Here is a 12,547-nt window from a genome sequence, read left to right as displayed (position 1 = left end):
GTGGCTAATTCAATAATATGCCATTTAAACTTGATAGAACACATTAGTTTAGAGGGAATAGATTTCATCTCATTGTTCTAGCCCAGGGGTAGTCAAACTGCGGCCCTCCAGATGTCCATGAACTACAATTCCCAAGAGCCCCCTGCCAGTGTTCGCTGGCAGGGGGCTCTTGGGAATTGTAGTCCATGGACATTTGGAGGGCCACAGTTTGACTACCCCTGTTCTAGCCTCTGCTCCTCTTTCTTACAAAGGCTGCCTCCACCCAGGGCTCTTTTATAGGTTGACGTTTTGATATACTAGCCCTTGTTCCAGAGTAATTCACGCATCACTGCAGAAGCAAAGTCAATGAGCAAAGGCAATCGTTTTCCTGAAAGATTAGTTTTTGCCCCTGTGGTTCTGGGCTTGATGCAGTGGTTTATGTGTTGGACCATGGTCTGGGAGTCCCAGGTTTGATGTGGAGTTCCACTGGTTGATCTTGAATTGGTTGCTCTCCCTCATGGTTGCTATAGCAAAACTTTCATGAAAGAGGAGATAATGGGCGGTATAAGCTGATTTGGATTTTCACTGGGAAGAAAAGCAGGGTATGCATATCTAAATAAATAATTTCAAGTCTTATTATGGTACAGTAGGAGGACACCATGGTGTAGCAACCTCAGCACTCCTGTTATGAAGCATGAAAGGTCTCCAGTTGCATTCCAAACAATTCAATTAACCACATGGTGGGCTGTAATTACATTTGATAAACAGAATCATAGAATAGAATAGAGTTGGAAGGGACCTCCTGGGTCATCTAGTCCAATCCCCTGCACTATGCAGGACACCCACAACCCTATTACTTATCCACTGTAATCACACAATGTCTCCCCATTCAATTATCTTGTCATCTCTGAAGTACAATAGTTGAAAAGGAAGATCCCAAAGGATGAAGTGACCATTGCATGAGCAGCTTATTAAAAGTGTCTTTGAATACACAAAACAGTCATTTCAAGATACTGGACTGCTACTTATTAAACATATGGATAACTTTTGAGGATAACTTGAAAAGCATGAAATTCTTTCAGATAACACAGAAAGGAATCAAAAGAAGGCTTGCTGCTGGTGTACAATTGGGGTGAGTGATATCTATCAAGATCTCTTGCGATTTCAAGATGAGCCTCCGGGGAGGGCAGTATATAAGTATGATAAATAAAATAAATAAATAAATAAATAAGATCTATCAAGATCTCATGCGACATCTCTTCTTTCCTTATACCTTCCTTTGACTTTGCATGGGAAATTCCTTCCTTAAGACTATCCTTAAAACAAGGTGTCCTGCAACACTGTGCCATAGTCAAAGAACCAAGACTTCCGATGGGGTCTTTTAGCAGTCCTTCTAAGAGCAATCTTAATATAGTCCCCAGACTGACCAGTAGGCATGTGAAACAAAGGCATTCACAGATCACATAGAAGTTTCTGCTCCCCACTCCCTGTGCATGTTTCTGCCATCTGAATTCAGATGAAAGGCCATTTACAAGGACATTTGTTCCACATACTTCACCCCTGTTCCATCTAAGTACCCACAAAGATCTGATAAATTCTATATGCCTCTCCTTGGCAACTGATCTAATGAGACCACCTCCAAAATGGCCAACTTCTGTGATAAGGCTTTGGTCATAAGAAAGCAGATATTCCTACCCTTTTAATGACTTTTTAATCTATACTCAGTTGTATCTATAAGGCTAAGCATTTCAAACCTTGTATATTAATGTTATATTTCATGATGTTTATAATGATGATCTTTCTACATCTGTACGTATGCAGCAAAAAGACTTTGTAAATCAAAGAGAAAACACAACCATTGCAACGATCTTCCTTCAACCCAAAGTCTGCACATGTACAAAGGAAAAGAAATTTGGAAACAATTAAAAGCCCTGCAGGCACAAAAGAAGTTGGTGGCTTTTGCACAACAAGAACAAAACAGAAGAGGAGAGGTCATTGAACTCAACAGGGTTTCAAATTCTCCTTATCTCTCTAATTCTGAATTAATTGTCCCATCTTAGTACCAGACTGGAATCACTGTGCTAGGAATTCACCTCTGCTATATATATATTTCATTTTCTACTTCCTAATAGACTGTAATGCATGTCATCTGTGTAGGGTCATTTCTCCAGAGCCAGCTTGGTGTAGTAGTTAGGAGTGCAGACTTCTAATCTGGCGAGCTGAGTTTGATTCCCCATTCCTCCTCCACCTGCAACCAGCTGGGTGACCTTGGGCTGGCCACAGCACAGATAAAGCTGTTCTGACCGAGCGAGCAGTAATATCAGGGCTCTCTCAGCCTCACCCACCTCTCAGGGTGTCTGTTGTGGGGAGAGGAAAGGGAAGGAGATTGGAAGCCGCTGTAAGACTCGTTCGGGAAGAGAAAAGCAGCATATAAGAACCAGCTCTTCTTCCTGAGGGCGATGGGGTTTTTTTGTGGACTTTGAGGCCTGTTGTCATCAACCTGGGGTGAGTGGGAGGAAGGAAATAGCTTAGGTCTTTCACCATTACTGTTTATGGTTATTGCTGTTGTGTTTTATTGTGATTTTATGTAGTGGTCTTTGTGGACCTCGTTGTGAATCACCACGAGCTGACTGTTCGGGAGTGGCGGTTGGGAAATGTAAACATGAATGAATGAATGAATGAATGAATGAATGAATGAATGAATGAATGAATGAATGAATGTGCATCCTGGTTCAACTTTCGAATTCATAGGAGTATTTGTTATCTGTGCAACTGATATACATGTTTGCAGCCATCAAATATTGCAAAAAGCAATCCTGATCAACAGTGCTATCAAGATTATTTTAATATTTTACCTTTACCAACTCTTTAATGGCAAGATACAGTAGTGGTAGTTTCTGTTGTCCCTACTGACATCATCATCATCATCATCATCATCATCATCATCATCATCATCATCACTATTATATCTATAGACCACCCTCTTTGCAAATGTCTTCCTTTGCCTCATTCAACCTCACCTCTACATCCTTCCCCATTCAGGAGGCAGAGCATCTAATCTTTCTTTCATCGGTGTTACAAGAGTTTGCGAAACACTATTGAGCATGTATGAGATGGTAAGAAGTAGTAGCACCAGCAGTGGTGCGGGTCACAGGCAGCATCCTTGTTTGAGCTGCCCCTGTATCAGTGCAGGGGAGTCCATAAGCCTACTAGCAAAACGATGCCAACAATCCCCACCACCTGATGCATGCATACAAGCACCTTAAGGTTGCTGTTTCTGGGTGTTGCTGCTAAAATGGGTTGGAAGGAGATGACATAAATGAATAGGGAACTACAAAGACTGTGCATAATCCTATTGTAATATTAACCTGAGCAATTTACAGAATCACAAAGGAGTGGAAAGAAACTCTGGGGCAGCAAAGAAAACAATGGGCAAATCCTCTCACCCCATTCCAGTTCCAGTGGATAGATATTTCCAAGCTCAGCACTTGAGATCTCCTTCTATGAGTGTTTTAAGGGAAATGGTGAGGAAAAGAAGACTGCAGGGATGAACCTGGCAAGCACTGAATAACCAAGAAATGCATCACCTGTTTTTCTCATGAATTTTCAATATTTCATGGGTCTGTTGCAGCAGTTGTTTCTCCAGCTTGTAAGTAGATAATGAATTTTCCAGCAGCTGAATTTCTAATCGGGATGTTTGATTTAGTACCTTCAGGAACAAAGGAGAGGTGGGGAAACATGTTAGAAGTTGCAATATATTAGTATAATCGTCAATACTAGCAGTAATAGTACCATTGTGCTTACTGTAGTCTACTTCAATGTTCATTTACCTATGCTTTCTTAGACCAGTCATGGGAAAACCTCAGTCTTTCAAGAAACTCACCGTGGGGGAGGATTGGCCACCATTGGCAGAGTTTAAATATGCAAAAGAGGATTGAAGCACCGGCTGCTTAAAGAATAAAATAGTTTCATTAAGAAGGGAAACAACTGGGTAAAGAGGAGAGAGATGGTCTTAACAGTCTAACTGCTGTGCTTCGGGAGGTAATCAGGGAGGAATTATGCTTAAAGCAGCAGGAAGCAGCCCCCCCACTCCTATTATAGCCACCACTAGTCTGCCTGGCGCACTGGGTCCCGGTGGGAGTTGAGCTGAGGCTCCTTTGCAGTTCTATCTTATTATTACTGCTATTATCATGTTGGAGTTATTACTGCTGTATTGTTATTTCCGTTGTCACATGTGGTTCATTATGTTATCTGTACCTGTTTCCTGTTCCCTGTAAACCACCCTGAGCCTTCAGGGGAGGGCGGCATATAAATATAAATAAATAAATAAATAAATAAATAAATAAATACATACATACATACATACATACATACATACATACATACATACATACATACATACATACATACATAAAGTCTTCAAATGAACCAGTCGGGAGATAGGAGAAATTTATTTAAAGACACAAAGAAGTTCCTAAACTAAAGATGTTTAATTACATATGTCCCAAATGACTCCTGTAGGATATTCTTCATATGCTTTTATCTTGCACATCCCAATGAGTTTGAGGTAAATATCAATCCCTGCTCTTTGGATATTTGACTTGGCAAACAAGACTCAGATGCAGCCAAACAACAAACATTTATTTTACAGAAGATAAAGCGTGGCTTCAACTTACTGCGGCCGCCATTAACGAAGCGGCGAGGCGGGATGCGGGGAACGGACGGTGCGTGGATGGGTGCTCCTTCTCTTCCTTCCCCGGCACAGCGGAGCGTGTGCAGCACAGACATGCTGCGTCAGGGGCCGGGGAAGGAGGAGCAAGGTGTGGCGCTTAAAGAAGTGCCTCGTGCTCGCTGGCGGTCTCTTTTCCTCCGGCCAGCCAGCTAGCAGCATCCCCCCTTCCCCCCCTATATTCAAGGTGATAAGTTTCGGTTTATAAATGAGTTATGCAGTCTGTTTGGGGATTGATGCAATCGTTTCATAGTCACAGCAGGCGGGGAACAAGGAAAAGGAGCCTGAGCAGACGGGGGTTGATAAAAGGGAGAGTGATGGTACTCCCTTAATTGGGGGGGCTCTGAAAGAGGCATCTGCAGAGAGTGCGGCTGACCCGGATGGGAAGGTCCACGACACTCTCGGATAGAGAGGCTGGAGAGGGCTGAGGGAGGTCTACGCCTTCCAAGGCAATCCAGCTATCAGAAAAGGGGAAGACACCATGGCAAGGGATCCTGTGGCTCAGCAGGGGTCTGAGGTGGGACACTCAGGGCACCATGAGAGTAGCGTAGGGTCGGATGACCCAGGGGAAAGTTAGGTTCCTGCTCCTTGTCAGCCAACACGTTGTTCTTTTGTTAAGAATAAAAGCTGTGGCCTATTTGCCCACTCAAAAGGTGTGAGCATCATCATTGGGCCCCCACTGCCCACCTGCTAGTTAAAGTATTTAATAAGGTCAATGCGATGCACGGATAACTTATGTACAGTCAAGCAGGCTCTCAAATACAGTCAATAACCCCTGAGGGGAGATTTGATTCCCTATTCTCTGGAGTGATTATCTCACCAGGTTCAAGGCTGCTCTTTCTCTCATGGAGAGAACCACAGAATCTACAAACACCAGGTAGAAATGATGGGCCCTTAACAGGGTGCTTATTTGTACCAGTAAAATAAGCTTTCTTCCCCCAGCTGACCCCCAAAGCCTGGCTAAGATGATGCTCCTTTCCAGAGCTACAAAATCCCAATCCAACTTTTTTTTGTAAAAGCATCCTCACTTTAGTTAAGATGAGGCTGACTCATCCCTTCCCATCCAGTGGACTTCCATGGGCTTGCTTGGATATGCATGAGGCCCATCACGAGGATTGGTTCAGAGCCCTGGGATGTGGGATTTTTAAGGATGGTTGCCTCCAGCCCTCATAGCTAGTTCCCCCCTTCAGACAAACATACCCTTGCAAAGGGGTAGAGGAACCCATATAGGGAAGACTCACAAGGATGAAGAAAGCCTTCCATGATTCTCCCGCACTGGGCCAGATACTCTCGGGTTTTCATTTCTTCCCCAGGGTTTGTGTGATTTGTAATGTTGTGTTTCTGATTATTCAACTGCATTGGGAGGCACAAATCCCTTGATCTCCATCATGACACAGACATTTGACTCAAGAAAGAACTCCAAAGGTTCTTCCCTCAGTAATGTATCATTGGCTACTGCTGTGAAGAGCTGAGAAATAAATGCGGTGTGAGACTCAACAAGCCAAGGAGAAGATCAGTCAACGTACAGTTGCTGCTTTGGATGGGAGCTCCAGGTTGAACACAGTGAACAATTCTGCCCTGAGATTGTGCCTATATCCTTCCACCATAAAAAACCCATGTAATCCCAAAAAAGATTCATACCTTTCTAAATCTATTAATGTCAATGGGCTTTAAAAGGTGTCACTCTGTTTAGGATCCTACTTGAAGGCTCCATTCTATTCTATTTAGTTATTTTTGCCCATCCCCTCCCCAGTGACCAATGCTAGCATTACAATTTAAACAAAGCACATGTGCATACACTGTCTCAACAGTTGCGTAGGTTATTCATTGGATGGGTTCTCCCAAGGTCACAGGTATCAGCCAAGAGCCCTTTGGCTCTTGCTAAAAGGCACAAGCTTCTGGTCATGCTGAGGCTTAAATACCTGCGGTAGGGCGGAAAACAGAAGTTCAGTGCGGAACTAATGCAGGGGGCACGATTAAGGTGGAAGGTCTTTGGCTGGGAGCAGTAGCCTTGCAGGTTTAGTAATGTAAGGCTGGATCCTTTTTAATTGTGGGTGATGTGAGACTTGGCCTTGTATTTAAAAAAACACAATACAAATGCATAATATCTATTCTCTGTTCTCTGTTTCTATTCTCTGTTAGGACACAAGTCCAACAATGGTAAAGGTTTTTGTTTTTTTGGGGGGGGGTTTGCTTCTAAAGCTTCCTGCACTTATTTTCTACGTTCAAAGCTTCCTACCCTTATTTTCAAACTGAGGTGGTTGCATACCGAACATTTGAGGGCCCTTCTATGGAAAACTAAGAAGCCGAGAGTTTTAATAAGGCTGTATTGTCATCGCCATATGTGTATTATCTTTAGCTAGAGTCAATTAAGTGCTCTTTCTTGTGTAATTGATCTTGTTATTCCATATGCTGATAGAGGGTTAAGTAATCATCTGGGAAAGGATACCGTAAACATGGTTCAAGGATCAGTTAAAAAAAGACCCATCCGAAACACCCCTCTGGGTACACCTAATTGGCCAATAAAAGGACTGTGCACATGAATGCATTTGTTTCCGACTAGATGCACAGCAACTGCTAGTTACCATATGTTGCAAACTGCTACGAAAAGGAGTGAAAATGGGAATAGTTAGGGAAACTATCAAATGGCAACTCCAGATCTCAGGAGAGGGGGAACTCTCAGCAAGTTAAGATCCACAGCCATGTGTCCCAAGCTGGGGTGATGATCCTGCGGACAGCCCTATTCTCCCCTTCAGACTTAGAAGGTCACCAACATACACGGAAGCAGCAACCTGAGGTTCTTTGGACTGCTCAGACTTCATTAGAGTTGCCGTCAGGTTCTTATTGTTACAGAGGGAACGGGGTCCACACCTGGCATGCAAGAAGGAGGAGGAGGAGAAGGAGAAGGAGAAGGAGAAGGAGAAGGAGAAGGAGAAGGAGAAGGAGAAGGAGAAGGAGAAGGAGAAGGAGAAGGAGAAGGAGAAGGAGAAGGAGAAGAAGAGTTTTTTTTTGTAACCTGCCTTTTACTACCCAAAGGAGTCTCAAAGTGGCTTACAATCACCAACCCTTCCTCTCCCTACAAGAGACATCCTGTGAGGGAGGTGAGGCTGAGAGATCTCTGAGAGAGCTGTGACTAGCCCAAGGTCACCCAGCTGGCTGATGTGGAGGAAGGGTGGGGATCAAGCCCAGTTCTCCATATTAGAGGACACTTAACCACTACACCAAACTGGCTCTCTGCTCAGAATCTTCCTCAAGTCCCTTCAGTGGGTCCTATAGCCAGGAAAGTGGCCTTAGGATAGCACTGCGAATAATGGTACAATCCCATGCAAAGTTACTCTGAATTAAGCCCATGGATTGATTTGCAAATGATTACAGTGATTCTAGACAGAACTAAATTATTCTAGGGCAGACATTATTCTGCATTGAGCCACAAGGGCAGACAGGATATAAATATTTTAACAACCCCCCCCCCTTTGGCTCTGAAAGTTGTTATCCTAGTTCCACCTGCTCCAGCTTTCCTTAAAGAATGAAGAGAAGCACCGAATTGTTGGAAACTATTTCAATGTGGATTAATATTAAAATGGAGACATGGGGTCTCAAGCTTAAGGATGACTCTCATGTAATAACTGGTATCTTCTTGCTTAATTGGTCATCCTGTTCCAAACCAGCACCAATTTAGACTGCAGCTGGGGAGGGGGGGCTGTCATGATTGAAACAGCAGCAGCCTAATCTTCTTCATACTATGCCAGCTTTCTGTGTCCACAAAAAAATTGTCATTAAAAAAAATAAATGACAAGTCTACATTGCGTATCTGGAAGCTTGCCTGAAGTCGCTCACAAAGTATAAACAACAAAATAATAAAATCATAATAACAAGGGGGGGGGGGAGAGAATCAACACTCAAAGAAGCCATAAAAAACAAGAGTTCACCAGGGGCATAAAACTGCGGCTTAAAATGGTATCCACGAGTTATGCTAGGAGCAGGCTATATATTTTTTTAAAAACCACTAAAAGATGGAATTGTTCCATTAAGAACCCAGGCAATGAGATATGTTCTGGCTTGGTACCTAAGCCATAGGGCACTCAGAAGGCCACAGGGAGGAGGACTTCTTTCTAATTGTCACCAACCATCTTTGCACATAGAGGCACAGAGAAGACCGTCTCACCAGGAGATGAGACAGTAGAAGAATAGGTCAGCCTATTTAGGGCTTACACTTTAAACTGGGCTTTCAGAACAGGCATAATATACTCCCCATAAGAAGTAGTAGTTTTTATATCCAGCTTTTCTCTACCAGAAGGAGTCTCAAAGCGGTTTACAATCTGCTTCCCTTTCTCTCCCCACAACACTGCAAGGAAGGTAGGGCTGAGAGAGCCCTGACAAGGCTGCTCTGTGAGAACAGCTCTATCAGGGCTGTGACTAGCCCAAGGTCACCCAGCTGGCTGCATGTGGAGTGGCGGGGAATCAAACCCGGCTCGCCAGATCAGATAATCACCACGCCGTATCCAGCTCCTTATAATAATCTAGCCGCCCCATTGAAAAACTGACATTTTGAAAGGCAGCACTATGTAAAGCCTGTTACAGTATTTTATGGGGATTTGGTAAGAATATGGATCCATAATTTTTGTGCAACAGCTGTAGATGGGCTGTTAGTTGAAGCTGATAAAATGTGTCACAGAACAAAGCTCCAGTCCGAGTCATATGCCAGGAACTAGCAGCATTTCCCAGATTATGTTCTTGCTCTTTCACAGGACACTCTGACTCCTCCGAACTCCACAGCACCTCACCTTCAGACTACGCTCTACCACCTCCAACTGGTTGGTGGTCCCTGGCCCCAAAGAAGCACATCGGTCCTCAACAGGAGCCAGAGCTTTCTCTGTTCTGGCCCCTACCTGGTATTACGAGCTCCCTGAAGAGATCCCTGCCTGAACTTCCACAATTCTACAGGGCCTGCAAAAAGAAGCTCCTCCAGCAAGCATTTGCTTGAGTCCAATTGGCCCAACAATGTCCACGGATCCCCCCTCAGACACTCTCTCCATGGCCGGAACCAGCCTGACCTCCTTGGGTGTTTGTCTAAGTTGTAGTTGTTGCTATTGCTGACCAAAGCCATTGGAGTTCTGTTGATTTAGATCCAGTTGGATTGTTGCTGATGTGTTATTTTGTGACTGTGTTATATGTTCAGACTGTTCCAGGTATGACCCCTGCAATGTTGCATGTGAACCACCCTGAGCCGTACAGGAGGGCGGTATAGAAATCTAATAATAAATAAATAATTGGCCCTCAACCAATTTGAACAGACACGTTCATCTTCAGGAGCTCCTGAGCTGTGATCTATCATTGTCCGGCTCCTAATTTATTGTCTCATTGACAACTTAGCCTCATTTGTCCCTTGACAAACACAGGTCAGGTTGTATGTGGCCTTCAAGATGTAAACATATCCCGGCAGGGTAAATTCTTTAGGATGCTTAGGGCTAATCCTGCGTTGAGCAGGGGGTTGGACTAGATGGCCTGTATGGCCCCTTCCAACTCTATGATTCTATGATTCCCGGTGATCGCAACCCGGTTGCAGAAACTCAACAGAATCTAGTCTAGCACAAAGTGGGAAGTGATAATGCACATTAAAGGTACGTCGGGAGCTTTCAACACATCTATTTAGCTTGATGCTTCTATAGGTCACGGTTGGTAGCTGAACTGTTTATTTGAAGTCAGAAGCTGTTCCCTTTCTTGGCGAGTCGAGCCTTACGATAGCATGCCGAGTCAAATATGCCAAGCAATTCCTATTTGGCCCAAACCGAAACACTTAACTGGAAGCAGCCTGTGTTGTTGTTGCCACCAGTCAAGCGGGGCGTCTGTGTTTCTTGGAGCATGATGTGTTGGGAGGCGCAATGTGTGGGAATGGTACAGCCAAAAGAAAAGAAAGAAAATTGTTTGGGCATAGTTAATGTTCTGGTGAATGCAGCTGTGGAAATCTACCTGGGTTTCGACATCTGTGAGTTTTCTTGTCTGCTCTGCAGTCTGGCTGAGAAGGTTGGTTCCTATCTCCAGCATGGTAGCTGTGTGGTTCTGGACAGCATTCTGCTGTAGCTGAGCCATCTCTGACTTCATGTTTTCCACAATGTAGCTCTCAAGCTATGAAACAGAAAAGATAATAAGGTTTGTTTTTAGAAAGAGTATGGCATCAGTCAAATTCACACTTAATGGGTAAGGTGCCTGAAATCTAGCCTCGCATAGTTTTGGAAGAACTGCTCCATAAACACGCCGGTCCGTCATTTGATACCACATGTTGACATAACTCAGGGACGTGCTGACGAATATGTGCACTGATTCAATTAAAATGACTGAATCGGAGTTACAGTTTTTGGCAGCCCCACCTTGCATAATGGGAAGCATGCTGCCCGTGATCCTCCTGATACACAGGATCACCATTTTTATGAATGGGTCAAAGCACATATTCTCCATCTTCCAGAGCACGTGAGCCCATCCCCTTGTGTAATCTCGACATGTGATCATAGGTACCAAAGTTTGAAAATATATACTTTGTACTAATCACAAAATCACGCATATTGAAAGGTTCACACACAGTATTATCTCCTCTTAAACATGGTTGGATTAGGGCTGCCAAACTGCCAGTCAGAGTGGGGGGGTCACCCTTAATTCCTCAGAAAAATTAAAATAAATGAAAAAATATATATTTAAAAAATAACTCATCATTGCTCACATGATGACATCGCTTCTGGACAATACCCAGAAGTGATTGAAGTAGCTCTAGGGATTGCTGGGAACTTTATGGTTTTACCATAGTTTCCAGAGATTCCTAGAACTATTATCCTTGCTTTCAGGTATTCCCCAGTATTGACATCATCATTCTGGCAATGCTGCCCCCACACCATTTCCCCACCCACACTCTAGACAACCCTAGGTTGGAGCACCAAAAATGTAACAAATGAAAAAGGTTTATGTCTGATGATAATGACTGGTTCAAATTCACATTGTTTGAGCTTCATAGGTATTTCAAACCCAATGTGAGTCAACAAAGAAACTTCCTTTGCTGCTCTTAATCCTTACATGAAATTGTCTCTGTTTTACCAGCCTTCCAAAACTGCAAGAGTGAAGATCTAATTTCCTTCTGAAGGCTATTGTGAAGGACTCTAAGTTCTGGGTTGGGAAAGACCTGAATACTTTTTTTTTGGGGGGGGGGGAGATGGAGGTAGGAGCTGTGGGTGAGATTTGGGATGGGGAGAGAACTCAATGGAGCATAATACTATGGAGTCCATCCTTCAAAGCAGCCATTTTCTTCAGGGAAACTGATCTCTGTTGCTTGGAGATGAGATGCAGAAACAGGGGATCTCCAGATTCCACCTGCAGACTGGCATCCCTGTGTGAGCATAGGCAGTGGGATGGCTGGCAAGCAAGTCAGAGAAAGGATGGAAAGACAAGTAATGAGACACTTGGGTGAGTGGGGGGGACTCTGCTCAGTCCCACCATCTGGAAACATCCCTGATCAAGTTGGTTCATACTTCAGCTAACATGAAACAAAAGTCACACAAAACTGCAACCTTCCGCTGTGTTTCTGGACATCATACTTCAACCCAGCGTCCTTCCACTATCACTGCTGGCCATCCTGCCTTCTCTACAGCCCAAGTGGGGAGGAAGTGATCAATAGAAAGTCACGACCCTTGGTCCTCTCATAGGCATGTATGTTTGGGAATTCATCCTGCCCTTCTGGAAGCAGGTTCACTGCAATTTCCCTGGTCAAAACCAATCATCCGGTACTCTTTTACACACCAGCTGATTCAACAAGCTGTGTGGTGATGAGCCATATAACAAAACTGTTGGGGGCCA

General features: G+C 43.9%; 1 protein-coding gene across 3 annotated transcripts in view; it reads right to left on the bottom strand.

Annotated features, from left to right (window-relative positions):
• The window catches only part of ANGPT1 (angiopoietin 1), a 155,156-nt gene that overhangs the window by 65,001 nt on the left and 77,608 nt on the right, over positions 1-12,547 (bottom strand). For 2 of the 3 annotated variants that reach the window (XM_077351660.1, XM_077351662.1), the window contains exons 2-3: positions 10,679-10,834; positions 3,567-3,688 (exon numbers count right to left, since the gene is read on the bottom strand). In XM_077351660.1, coding sequence (XP_077207775.1) covers positions 3,567-3,688; positions 10,679-10,834 — 278 coding nt within the window. The remainder of the gene's footprint in view (positions 1-3,566; positions 3,689-10,678; positions 10,835-12,547) is intronic. The other variant, XM_077351661.1, reaches the window with a different exon arrangement.

The sequence above is a fragment of the Paroedura picta genome, chromosome 9 (genome assembly GCF_049243985.1).
Source record: "Paroedura picta isolate Pp20150507F chromosome 9, Ppicta_v3.0, whole genome shotgun sequence".
NCBI classification, from domain to species: domain Eukaryota; kingdom Metazoa; phylum Chordata; class Lepidosauria; order Squamata; family Gekkonidae; genus Paroedura; species Paroedura picta.
Note: the sequence above shows the minus strand (reverse complement) of the source record. Positions and strands in the feature narration are given on the sequence as shown.